This window comes from Chanos chanos, chromosome 4, assembly GCF_902362185.1.
Source record: "Chanos chanos chromosome 4, fChaCha1.1, whole genome shotgun sequence".
In the NCBI taxonomy this organism is placed as follows: Eukaryota; Metazoa; Chordata; class Actinopteri; order Gonorynchiformes; family Chanidae; genus Chanos; species Chanos chanos.
In genome coordinates, this window is record NC_044498.1 from 32,718,840 (window position 1) to 32,733,122 (window position 14,283).

General features: G+C 38.5%; 1 protein-coding gene across 1 annotated transcript in view; it reads right to left on the reverse strand.

Moving 5' to 3' along the window:
• Positions 1–14,283, reverse strand: part of csmd1a (CUB and Sushi multiple domains 1a) — a 256,232-nt gene that overhangs the window by 72,299 nt on the left and 169,650 nt on the right. Inside the window, exons 13-20 of the mRNA XM_030772244.1 lie at positions 12,130–12,233; positions 11,257–11,369; positions 8,522–8,704; positions 7,453–7,779; positions 5,207–5,401; positions 4,880–5,018; positions 4,502–4,689; positions 3,326–3,514 (exon numbers count right to left, since the gene is read on the reverse strand). Of these exons, the coding sequence (XP_030628104.1) occupies positions 3,326–3,514; positions 4,502–4,689; positions 4,880–5,018; positions 5,207–5,401; positions 7,453–7,779; positions 8,522–8,704; positions 11,257–11,369; positions 12,130–12,233 (1,438 nt within the window). The remainder of the gene's footprint in view (positions 1–3,325; positions 3,515–4,501; positions 4,690–4,879; positions 5,019–5,206; positions 5,402–7,452; positions 7,780–8,521; positions 8,705–11,256; positions 11,370–12,129; positions 12,234–14,283) is intronic.

Here is a 14,283-nt window from a genome sequence, read left to right on the forward strand (position 1 = left end):
GTACAAAGGCCAGGGAGATCCAAAAGAAAGATATTAGAGGGGGTTTTGTCTGGATAACAGGGAAACAATCAGTACCCCAATTCCAGTCAGACAGAAACAAAAGAAGTACAGATGTGCTCAATTCCATGATGATCCAGATGTGGCAGAGACCCAAGAGCGCAGGAAACAACTGTAAAAGGTTCTCAGGAGGGCTTCAGAATTGGATGAGGACAGGGGTGAAGCTTTACAAGAGACTAAGGAGACCCACTACACACAAAGGTATCAAGAGGTCTCTGGTAAGATTGCCCTGATTGAAGGAGTCAGCAAAGAGCAACAATATGGCCAACAAAGGTCAATTGTTGATGAGATGACAAGGTACCAGAACTAGACAGGAAATGAGGAAAGAACTTTGTCTCATGTTCTAATTCTTCAGGAGGCTTTTGGCAAGCCATCAACAGCTGTATGTAGAGAAAGGTGCTTCTGCATCTTTAATAGGCCACACATAAGGGATGATCTTCTCTCTATGATGGCGTGCAGAAGAGCAAAGACAGCCATAAAGACTGGAAAGATCCGTGAAACAGATGGTATGACTGGATGGATGAGATCATTCTCCAAATGTCAACAGAACAGGAGGGGAAAAAGAAAGAGCAAGGCATCCCCTCGTTGCTTGACATTGCTGCTACGCCATAGCCAGGAAACCTAACCAAAGTGGACAACAGCTGCGCCATCAATCTAAGCTCCACCATGCCCAAGATCTTTTAAGGAGATGATCTTGAGCAAGATACCGACAGCACTGGACCCCTCGTAAGGATCAATCAAAACAGCTTCAGAGAGAGCAGAACTCTCTCACTTGCACAGAGAACGATCATTGAGGGACTCAAAGTCTGAGAACCTGCCTGCCGCAGCAACTTTGACTGACTTCAAGAATGCCTTTGATTCAGTGAACAGGGACAAGATGATCAAGATCATCAGATCATCTGGCGTTCCGGCACATCTCATTGCTGCAATTGACTGTAGCCAGGGGGAAACAGGGGCAACACTCATTCCTTAAGATAAAGAAAAAGAGGAGATCAAGATGATACCAGGTGGGCTTACCAGGTAGCAGTCTGGCTTCATATCCCTTTGAGTGCTGGACTACAAACTCAAAGTTTAACATGCACAGCCAACTGAGAACAAAAGGCCAGGCTACTACAGATAAATGACAAGATCAGGACCAGACAGCAGAAATTTGCTGGTCACTGTTGCATATGTCGAGAGCAGGCAATAAGCAGTGTGACACTGTGAATGTCCTCAGATGGCCGCAGAGCTCCTAGGAGACCACAAGCAGCACATGTGGCCACTATCTGCCAGTGTAAGGGACTGCAGAAAGATAACCACAGAGCAGCAGTGAGAGACAAGCAGTAGTGGTGAGCCATGTGTTTTACAAATGTAACATAATCAGGGAAGAAAAAAAAAACATGACTTAACAAGCTGAATTTTTATGGGAAATGCCAGCCTTTCTAAGAGAGATATGTAATAATAACAATAATTAAAAAAAGTCTAGATGCCACGTTTTGATGTGTATAGTCTATGAAAATATTTAGGCTTTGTATCAGTCAAGGCTGGGGAGGTTTGGAATTCTATCTGACATTCTTCAAATGTCATTAACTGTAATGTTGTGTAAATCTTTTTGTATTACATTTTAAAAGTGCTCTCCACACCCTCTTTTATGTTTTTTTATTTGAAATGGTGAATTATCCATTATCTTATAGGTGTTCACTCTGCATAACTGTCATCTTGGCTGAGATGAGTTTGGTCTAAAAATTCCACATGAGATACATGAGATGTCGGCTATCCTTGAGTTGTATAATGTACTTCAAGGATAGTGGCATCTGCCTAACTCTATCCACAAGCAAACATCAGTGACTGTCACTGAATAGTGAAAAGGAGGGAGAGCCAGGCTAACACACACTATGTTCTCTTGGAATCCTGCCCATTAGAGTCAGGTGTAGCAAAGCTGGGATATAAACCATTGACATAGGCAGGACTTCTGTACTCTAAGTCAGTTCCCCAGTCGACCGGGCTTTTCTGGGTTTAGTGCAAATTGAATTTTATGAAACAGCATGCAGTTAACCATGCTGTTAAGATATTTTACTCTCCCTTTTTAAAAATTTGTGCTAAGTTTTTCCTGAATTTATTACTGGACTTTAAGGAAAATGTAATTAACTAGTTTCGAGCATTACATAGCAGTTACACTATGACAAAAATGGATTATCAATTTAAAAATTAATATATGTAGACACAGAATGAAGTACACAATCGCAGCATTGGCAAGACACAGTCACATCCAGTGCTTTTGCAAGCACTACTGCCTGTTTTTCAGTCAGTAACCTCTATTAATTAATGTTTATTCAAATGCAGTCTCTTAATAAATGCTGATTCAAATACTCCTACTCACAGTCTGTTTCATTACAATGAGTTTTATGTTGAATATCCACTGGAGGGTCTTTGGATACAGAGGAATTTAGGTGTCACAGTAGCATAGTCTTACAAAGCTGAGAGTGTGCTTAATTAACACAAATCTATAAGAAAAACAGCTGTGTCAATAACATTACACAACACTTATTATTTTAGAAATCTGACAAATAATGGCTTAGCTGTCAGTCAACAGCCAGTTAGTTTTGGCCTGAAGCTGAACTTGTTGAAAGCTCATAAATTAGTTAAAGGTCTAAAACACGAGAAATCATTTATAGAGTGAACTCAGTGTTTAAAAATACACTGTATATCAGCACAGAGCTGGAATATAGCTGTTCTCCCTGGAATGAAAATCCAGCGCTGATTAGGAGCACGTAAGCCTGAATCAGCATAAATTAAAAGAGAACTTCCACAGCTGATAAGGATAGGGCAAAAGCAGATATTGGGAATTCTGAATCAGAAAGGACCGAGCCTGATTGCTTTTAGAGGAAAACACTGTATGTAGCTATTTCAGTCCTCTCTACTGATAAACAACAATAAGATAAACAGGATAAGTTTGCACAATGCCGTAGATAACATGCCTTACGCAGCTAAAGACTGAATGCGGTCTACCTTTCTTTTCTTTTTTTTCTTTGTTATCTTTAAGAGAACATTCCAGTCATTTTTCTGTTCATTAAGAATTTATGGACTATAATCTCAGGGGAATGTTGAGACAGCTTGAGTTAATTATGAGCTATCGTGCTTGTCTCTGAAATTCACCAATTCGAATGGGATGAAGACAAGGCAATGTTCAGAAGGTCTTTCAGGTACACACACACACACACACATATAGATCACTGTGATTGGCAGTTAGGTGAGGTGGTGGCTGTTAGGAAGAGGCAGATCAGCCTACCATCACAGCTGGGTAATGCATGATTCCACTGATGGTTCCTCTCGCATACAATAGGCTCCTCATCACTCAGGGTGTAACCTTGATCACAGCTGAAAGTTACCCTGGAGCCAATGGCAAAATTGTTCCCATGCCTCTTCCCATTCACCGGAATCCCTGGATCTAAGCAGGAGTCTGTTTCCATCTTAATGCCTGAGGGAATATATAGAACTATTTCAGCCCACCTTCAGGCCCCTAAATTGAATGGGGAATGGTGTCAGAAGCACTTCATACAGTATAAATCATCAGAGGTTAGCCCCACAGAGGATTCTCTCCCTTTTCTTCTAAACCCCCCCCCCCCCCCCCCCCCCCGACAATTTCATTTTCTGCCTTGACTGGTTACCGTATTGATGCACCTATTGCAATGGTTCTCTAAATATAATTAAAATGAAATGTCAGCTTTTTTTTTGACATGTTCTTTGTATGTTAATCTTAAGATCCAGCACAATCCAGCACAATCATGTAGAAATTATCTCTTTGATTGCCTCTAAATTTGCAACGAAGGATTTGAAATGCCTGGAAAATAGCAATTCATAGCCATACATCAAACTGATTTATTAAAAAAGAGATTGACTAAGTTACATGATAACTCTTGTAAAACTATTCTGGTGAAAATCTCCATTTGTATGAATCCCTAAACCATCTTTCGTTACCTTTGTATTCTCTCTGTGCTTCTATGGCACATCAAATTACTATTCAGTCACTGTAGTATTTCATCAGAGTAAAGAAGGCCGTAAAAACCAACCTCCTGCATAATCATTTGATCTAGGTAAACAAGTGCAGTCATGAATGTGGAGGTTACATACATAACTAATGCAGCAAATTTTAAAACACTTATTGCACAAAATTTACATTTAGATCAAAAGCTAAATGCAATTCTTTCAAAAAAAAAAAACAACAACAACAGCAAAAAAATAAAAACAAAAACAAGACAAAAAAAAACAGAACCAAAAAAAAAAACAACAACAAAAAAAAAACATTACAATTAGAATTCACATCTCAGATAAACTGCTGCAAATATTGAGTTCAACCTGCGAGCATTGCCGCAGAGGTGGAACTATGAACCATGTAAAGCCAATATCCTTGTCTTAACGCAGTGGCACGGAAGACGTAAATCAAAAAAAGCCACGGCTGACTCACTCTCGTAGCGGATGTGGAAGCCCTCACTGGAGCGGCTGTTGTCAGTGGTGAATAGCAGGTACATGTAATTACTGGTGCTGATGAGGAAATGGGGGGCCTGAGTACCATGGTATTCGCCTATTAATGGCGACGAGTTGGAGGGGCCATCCCGAATCTCCAACGTATCATAATTAACCTCTGTCTGAAACCTGCACCAGAAAAGTATAGAGTAAAATTACCACTTCAGGCTTACAATTTAGAAGAATAATTCTTGGGAAAGAGAAAAAAATAAGAATAATAATTGAATGAGTGAAATTAATCAGGAGTGCCGATGATTTGTGGTTCAGAAAAATACCGCACATTAAATTATGCTGAGAGAAAATTGCATCCATTACTTACCTGTCAAAAGATATCTTGATGGCGTGATCCTTTCTTGCTTCAATCACCCATTCACAGTTGAGAGAATCTTTGTAATACCCTGGCCAACCAGGTGACAGCAGGACACCCACAGGAGCGGTTAAATGCCCACCACACGGAGCTAGATGGAACAAGTGCAAAATTGTACCGTGAACAACATTGAAATTGGCAAAATGGAGAACAACATTCCCATCTCGCCAGGTTTAGCATGCAGAGTAGAACAGCAAGAGACAGGTTGATAATGGATTGTTCTCCATCTCCGTGCTCTTGGTTACCCGCACTATACAGCAGAAGCTAAAGAGCAATTACCTTCACACCGGGGGACAGCTGCGTTCCAAACCACGTTACCATCTTGAATGACACAGGTGATCGTTTCAGATCCATGGGTTTTAATGAAGCCCTCATCACATGTGAAGAGAACGGAGCTTCCGAGTAGGAAGTGTTCCCCAAAGCGCTGGCCGTTGATGGGAATGCCAGGGTCGTGACATTCATTCTGTCCAAATGCTGGAGATAAGAGAACAAAAGGAATGGCCAGAGCTGGCATCACAGACAAAGATCTCCTCAGTCCAAAAACAGTCCACAGTATCAGCTTAGACTATCAGAGGTTTGATAAACTTGTTAAAACTGATTGAATTGCATCCACCCAATTAAACTGTATCAATAGTTGTTCAGTAATTGTTTTTTTTGTGCTGTTAGCAGGCTAGCTAAAAGAAGCAAATCATAGCAAACCTAATGCAAACTACTTATGTCTTCTCCTTAGATATGCTCTTGGGTCATTGCTTAAGTGACTGATTTTCACAATACACAGAAAATCTACGTAATGATGCACATATTCTTACAGTAACTCTAATTGACATTGCTGGCATTTACTGGACTATAACTTATTGAGTGACCTTCACTGTAAAGCCTGTAGACCTTATAATCTGAGCAGAGGGCAAGAATATAGCCCTCTCTTCCCAAGTGACAGCTGCATTGTTATTAGCTACTTCTCTGCCTGACAGTCATTTCAGCTCGACAGTGTGAAACATGTCGTTCCTTTTCTGAAATGGTGACACACCATTACTAAGGCATTGCTGTTGAGATATCAAGCGTCAGGGCCCACTGACATTGACATACACCAAATCACCAGCAACATCCCTCACAAACATGTGCCTCCACCCAAATCTCTCTCTCTCTCTCTCTCTCTCTCTCTCTCTCTCTCTCTGTCTCTCTCTCTCTCTCTGCCCCCAATCCCTCCTCCTCCCTTTCCCTCACATATGCACATCCACCCTCACCCACACCCACACCCCTAGTATTGACCGCAGCATCCACTGTAATTCCTAGTGTCAAAAATTAAAAAAAAAAAAAAAAAACCCTCCCCATTTCCTTAACCTTCATATTATCCTATTCTATGCACCCCCTTACTCTCACTCCAGGAGAACCTCAGAGCCATAACCCAAAACAGTGAGCTTCCTACAAAGGCATGTGGACTTCACTGTTTTGAGAAAGGCTTTGTATGATATTTGCCCCGAAGACCGAAAATTGTTTTTGCACTGCATTTGACATAGAGGTCTATTTGAGCAGTCTTGCTGCTTAGCGACAGATGGAATCTTTCGGCAGAAGGTATTTTTGGGAACAGTGGTGACAAGTTTGTTCGTTTCAGCAGCGGAATAAAATCTGCGGGAGATGCTGTAAAGGAGAGTGTGGTTTACAACAAATCGTTGAGTTGTATGAGTGTGATTTTATGCTGTCCAATTCTGATATGGTTGCAAGATGGTTTCCTTTGCATTTTTTGTCTAACTGTTATGTCTGTTTATTCCTGAACCTCTATAACAAAGGCGTTGATGCAGCTGAATATATATCAGCTGGCGCTATCTTGCTAGGCTTGGGCGCTCTCTAAACTGAGCCTCTGTTTTAAATGGTTTCAGGATCCAGGATAAACACAGAGAGGAAACATGAGAACTACACCGCTAATTTAAATGCAAATAAAATGTTAATCATGTAAATTAGGAGAAAAAAAAAGGAAAATATTTGCCAGAGGTCAATCAAGCAGCCATTTTCACCTCTTAAACAAAACATTTTTTAATAAACATTAAGATTTGAGATTTATTATATTAAATCTCAGTTTGTGTGTATAATAGAAATATGCAAACCACATTGGTAACTTGAAAATAATCGTCGCTCTCATATAACCAGTTTTTAACATACTTGCTACTGTTGTAAGCACTTTTATATAACTAAAAATTACTGAAATCCACCAAATGTAATGTGCACAACTCACTAATGTCCACCAAGCCAAATATCTGAGGTTTTAATTGTAGTGTGATGTAAATGGGTGTAGCTGTCTTAATAAAAAAATCTGTCTGTCTATATATCTATCTATCAATATATATCTATCTATCTATCTATCTATATCTATATCTATATCTATATATATATATATATATCCACAAATAAAGTAAATAAACTACAATGTGCTGTGACCATATGCTACCCCTGTATTTCTATGGTGCACCCAAAGCAATATTGATAAAAAAGAAGAAAAAGTAAAAATAACGAAGACATATTTCATTTACTTGTATAGGTGATGTTAAATCCTTTCCCAGTGTTAGAGTGGTCTGACTGGAACTCCAGTCGCATGATATGCCCGTTACTAGCAATTTGGGAGGGCACATCTTTGCCAGAGAAGGTCCCGAAAGTGGTGGGCTCAGGCACCCCATCATCTTTGATGATGAGATAGTCGAACTGGGGCTCCACCTCAAAGTCACTGAAGATGAGATGTATCCGATTGCCAGGCTCCGCAATAATGAGCCAAACACAATTCATGTTATTCCCATACTCCTCCGGATAGTTTGGGGAGAGTATAATTCCAGATGGGGTGGTGAAATTGAAGAAGCAGGAGACTACATGGAAGAAGAGAGAGAGATACATACACAGCGAGAACGATAATTTCTTAGAGGGAACATCAATTATTGACTCATGTTTCCTAGGAGAAAAAAAAAAGACAAATGTCTTTGTTAATGTCTTCACTTCTACTCAGACTACAGTGAAGCAGAAAACTGCTCAAAGGGCAGAAGGCCATTAACCTAGACTACCCAGAGCTTTAATGATTGGCTGAGTGTGAAAAGTGCAAAGCAGCCGGGGTGACAAAGTCTGTCTGCTCACAATCTGTCCTCTGGCTGGGCCAAAAAAAAAAAAAAGAAATAAAAAAGGATAAAAAAAAAAAAAGTAAAGAAAGAAAACTTCTGAAGACAAAAAAGGGCATGTGTCCATGTATGTGTCTGTCTTCAGGTGATGACTTCATAGTACTTTGAAAGTGCTTTTTGCTTTTTTTTATATCGAAGCTGAAAGACATGTGTGTGCTTTTCTTACATGAATCCATAATGGGTTAATGCAAAATGTGCCTTGAAATGTATCTAAAGAAATGTGTGATAAATTATTGATGCTGAAATAGTTTAATTTAGAATTACTAAAACCTCAGCAGACCCAGCAACAACAACAAAAAAAAGGTTTTATGTTTTCAGGATTATATACCATCCCTCTAACTCTTGACACCTTATATAACAAAAACCATTCATAGTAAGCCCTTAATTATAATCATGCATAGATGAAAAACAAACAAACAAACAAGAAGAAAACCCTCACAGACACAGCTGGGTTTGTTTCCAGACCACTGGTTATTTTGCTGGCAAGATATTGTTCTCTCTCCAACCAATTCGAAAGCAGCTTGACACTCAAAGGTCAACATGTCGCCATGTAAAAAACGATCTCCTGTTCGCTTTCCATAGGCTGGGATGCCAGGGTCTCCACAGCCACCTTTGTCAATTTCTGGAAAAAAAAACAGATAAACAAATAAAGAATGAACATCAGAGTTGTGGTGATATTCATAATAAACATACTTAAAGATTGCACAAAAAATATCTGTTGACAGGAAGACTGGCTGTTATTTGACACACACACACACACTCAAAGAAATATATAAATGTATAATTCGAATATGTAAATGTATCATTTTAATGTAGAAATATATGGAGGGTAAAAACAGGGAAAGAGGGTTGCAGATCCATACTTTGTTTTCTCCATGTTTCCAGGTAGTGGAACAAAGTAGATTTTGTAGATGGTGTAAAATGACAGTGACAAATGAATGACGTTCTGGAAGAGTTCATTTTGGTGTTAACAAGCTTGGTGTCAGCTCGACAACGAGCTCTCCGCTGACCCAGCCTGGCAATAATCTACAGGGGATGGTTTCTCTCTCTCTCTGCAGCAAATTCAACAACCTCTGCAAGGTGTTAAATGCAAGTTAAATACCTTTGGATCTGCCAGAGGCAATTAGTTTAAAAATACACAAGGAAACTAAACGGTGGTATTAAGTGTGTATCAAGCCCCTTTTTTTTCCTAACCAAAATGCTTTTCTCAGAGAAGTCCTAAAACTAGTAAGGCAAATGCACGTCAGTAGCATGTATGTTTGTTTATGTGTGACATGTCAGTAATGTTCAGGTAGCTTTGGCAAGGGAGTATTACTAATGTCAAAACAACAAATAAAGGCTGATATGTTTTTGTGGTAGAAATAATGTTTGTGCCACTGAGAAAAATAAGATAAAATAGAGTAACAGCAGTCAATCTCATCACACTAATGGCAATTAGGCTAATTTTCCAGCCACTCAACCATTCAAACCTTTATCTCCATCTCTTATTTAGTTAAAGATAGCAAATCATTCAGAGCTGTCAAAACAAAACTGAGTGCAATGACAATAAGAGCAGATTTTGTTGTTTCACATTCCCACTCATATGATCACGTTCTAACACAATAGTACAGTCCAAAAGATTTTTTGCCCTACCTAATATAAAAGAGTACTGTTCTTAGCATTCAGGTTTTGTTTATATTACTTTACTGTTATTTATTTTTCTCAGGAGACATAATAGATTTTTTTTAATAAAAACTTGTTTGCATAAGGCACTGGAAAACTGGCATACCCAGTTCTCTCTACTGCAAGCTCAATTCTCTTGAGCTGATATTGTTTGCTTCTGCACTGAACTCCATTTGGACCATGTTCCCCTCATTAATTCCCCTCTAGCTGATACCTGCTGTTGAAAGAACAATCATCTGCCAAATGGAAAACTTTTAAACGATAAGAGATGTATTTGTGCTTGACACCTGTGAGGCCTCTAACAAAACGCCCCACTGGTGGTCCCTGGTGGGGCTGTTGTCAAACATGACAACGTGACTGGAAGCACAAGTGTGAAATTGAGTTTACACAAAGTTAATTGGGTTTGTGTCATTGTGTTGGGCCATCTAGACAGTGTGAATCGCTCAATTGCGGTAACAGTTTAGAATAGAATGCTGGAGCCTTGGACTTACCGCCCGCGAGGCTAAAAAAAATAATTTTCTTTGGCCGGGGAGTTTTTAAAATTCATATACCAGAAATACCAGTGCCAAAGAACAATTTCTGATAACACCTCTCTGGTCTTAGTTCATTTACCTTAAAGCCCTTCTGTTCATGTGAATCCCTTATGCTCAGCTCATATACAGGATAAAGTGTAAGCAAGCAGAGTATACATTCAACATTATTCAAAGATAATCACTGCATAAAAAAAGTCAAAATAAACAAAAGAGATTGAAACAGGTCTGTAATAACACTTTCTTGGAGTCCACAGCAGAATATGGTCCAGTGAGTAACAGAATGGTCCACAGTGGCACACTGATTCCACTGGCACACAACTTATTAGTGTTATTACATTGTAATTTATAAGTTAAGAACAATTAGTCTAACCATCTGATGCTGTAAACGAATTACCAATTATGTTGTGGAGGCAAATTCTGCATATTAGTGCTTATTGAAACAGATGCTTAGATACAATGTCAAAACTTGCTCTAATGCAATTTGTCCGTACACTGAACCCAGGTAATGTAGTAAATTCAGGCATTGCACACTGAGTGCACAGCCCATATGCATATCCATTTGCCTTTAATTTGTTTGTGATAGGAGGAACAGATATAGTTTGGCTGCTTATACAAGGAATTTTTTTTTTTTTGTTATGCATGGTTAAGTACCATTATGTCAGCAGATGAAAACCACTGTAAAAGCAATGTAAGGAAGAACTACCACAAATCCTGATACTCAACAGAAACATATAGCCATGTCATTCTTAGCTTTGTTTCAAACTGAGTGTGTTCTTTTCTGAAGAGTAGTGTGACTATTCTAATTCCTTCAGGACATTTACAGAAGGTAACTGACTGCTTCGGTTTTCTCCAGGTGAAGTGATCTCAAAGTGGTTAAAACAAGTTAGGTAAATTCATTTTGAGAATACTTGAGTAAATGTAATATATTTGAAATGATGTCTGTTTTGGCCCTTTGTTTCTTATCACCATTTTGACTTACCTTCATATATGGCCTTGAAACCTTGGGATCCAATGGTGTCGTCTGATTGGAGATGGAGCCACATCTGGTTACTCATACTCACAATCAAATCAGGAACACTGGAACCGGTAAGGCTGGAATATAAGCCCAAAATTTCACACTTTGCCCTGGGAATGCCTATGTAACCATATGAGCACAGCTGTTACCCAGAATGTCTTTCTGCTAACATGTAAGATTTATAACCGAATTGACTTTGAGTTGACCAACAAACTGAACATTGTAACGACTATTAACAACTCTATTTATTGAAACAGGATATAATCAGGGAATACACCTGACCAAGAAGAGAACAAATGCAATATACACAGCAAATTCAGGATTCGAGATTCAGAGCAGACTTCACAAAGGATTGCTCAGACTTAAAAATCTAAGGATTATCCCAGACATCAGGTGAGGACAAATTTCACACGAAGGAAATAGCACAGAACCAAGGGTATTTAAACAAATGGGAAGGCAGACTAGATTAGCAGAACCAGGTGCAAGGACTAATTGAATAATTAATTGATAAAGGCAAACAAAGCAGTGACTACAATGAAGACAGAACATGAAACAGCCAGCAGAGGAGGAGGTGTGAAAACCAGTGGTGTTAGAGTTCACAAAATCTGTTTTTTTTTGTAAGTAACTTAATATATGTTACTCAGCATTAGAAAGCTTAGTAAAAAAAGTAATGATATTTACTTTTCCCAGTTAATATGGTTGTTTAAATACAAACTATAACAAGTAAATGTGATTATCAAAGACTACAGCCTGTTTTTAGCAAAACTGCAAAAAACAAGACATGCAGATTACATATATTTTCCCATTTAAGAAATGTAACCTCGGGGAAGTACTCACACATAGAGAACAGTCCTGGCATCACCAATCTTCCCACCGTCACCCACTGTCAATGTGTCATATGCTCTCTCCAGTTCAAACTCCTCAAAGGCCAGCTTGATAACCTGTACCAAAGATGACAGTGCTTCAGCAAAATGAGGTGGAGATCTACACAGAGACATATTTTTATTTAATAGGACTGTCTTGCTAAAAAAAATTTTTTAAAGAGAGGCCAAGTTGATTTGTCCGAGTAATATGTTTTGCATTACCAAAAGTACAAATACTAATGATCTATGAAAATATGAAATAAACAAATTTTATCAAGGGTTCAGAATGTTTTTCTGGGGTTTTTTTGCATCACTAGGGTAGGTATTGGTAGCACCCACATCTAAAACATGGACCAAACAGGAATTTGTCCTTAGAACACATATGTGAATAGGAAAAAAACAAGCCACAGAAGTAAGTTTTGCCATGTACGAAGAACAAAGCCTTGAGAGAAAGCATGCATGTGCATTTGATGTGTGAGCAAAGAGGAGTGCAGCTGAAAGAAAATTGGATTTGAGAAGTGATTGCTTGAAGGGAAAAAAATAAAGCTTAATTAGGACAAGTCCATTATCAGCATCCTCACATTCTCTCAATTGGGCCATTAAAGAGCCATTATTCTCATCCATATTCTTTTCTCTTTTTTTCAAAAACACAGTGCAAAGCCATAACCTTAGCAGGTGAACAATCTCCTCCGAAGAATGAAGTACAGTAACAGTGCAGGGGGCAGAACAAAAATTAAACAGTGAGGTACCAGTTCCTCCATCCAAAGATTTTTTTAGACCCTATGACTCATGTGAGACATGACAAAGAGTGACATTTGGATGCTAGACGTCGTCTGAAAATGAGGACCCATTGTCATAGTGCTCTAATTTAAAATGTGTCATACCCATTTAAAACTGATGAGCAACTTGCACATATTAATATGACTGACTAGTGCAAAAATACAACATTTAGCCCCACTTATCTAAGCCCCCTACTGGAAGAGCAAAGTTCTTCAATATCTAAGCTGTTACTACCACTACCACTACTAGTACTACTACTACCACTACTACTACTGCTAATACGACTCAGGGTTTCCATTAGCTGCTAATTACCGTTTTTGCCTGGTAAAATTTATAAAAAAAAAAATGCTAAAAAAAAACCTTGCCAGTCAAAATGTCCGGTAATAATGTTCATACAAAACGTAGCTATAACGAAGGCTATCCCTAAACAGGACATTTGTGTTTTGACAGCGAAACAGTCTTCAAGCTGGAAAGACACATTGAATGCATTTGATTTCAAGTCAGCAGCAGAGGACTTTGCCGCAATGAAATAAAGGAGAAAATAAAATGTTACCTGGTAACATTTAATGCCATGTAGGCCTAGCTTTTTTTTTAAACAGGCTACAGATGTTTCAGGTTACAGATGATTTTTAAAAGCCTACATTTTAGCGACTAATGTTGAGGTTTTGCTCAGTCATTACTGTTCATTAAACAGTCGAACTGATTTGAGGTTGTTTCCATTCTTTCGTCAACCTAGGTGTGCATTATATTTGCGTTTGTAACATATACTTATTGAAACGTGATCAGTAAGTTTCAAATTTGTCTGGTAAAATAAATTCTTTCCCTACACCAGACCGGCAAGAACAAATCCTAGCAGGATTTCTTTTATATAGTCTAGACCTTAGTTAAGGAAGTGGTAATACTATATGTAGGCTATATTTTAGGTATTTTAAATCCAGTCCTATTGAGAATGTTTTAACTATGAAACTCATCTACACAGTGTAACAAAGATGTAACCTGACAGTAGTACAGATGAACAGACAGACTGTTTTCTTACATGGCTGAAAATTCATGAACATCATTTTGGTGACAAGCTTCTGTTTATTTTGATTGCCCTACGTGTTTGGACCCACAAAACATTTATTGAATCATTGATTTGCTGAGCAGAGCACTATTACAGATCACAAACTAATATCAATAGAACTGTTGACTCAGTCATTAATAAAGAAATAAATTTGTCCTGTTTCCTAATGCTGATAACTGTGATGGAATATAGGAATGGCCTTGAGGTAGAAGAAAGTGTACTGCATTGCATTTGAAAAATAAAGGATAACACACATGTGAAAGAATATTTCAGCTGAATGAGTAA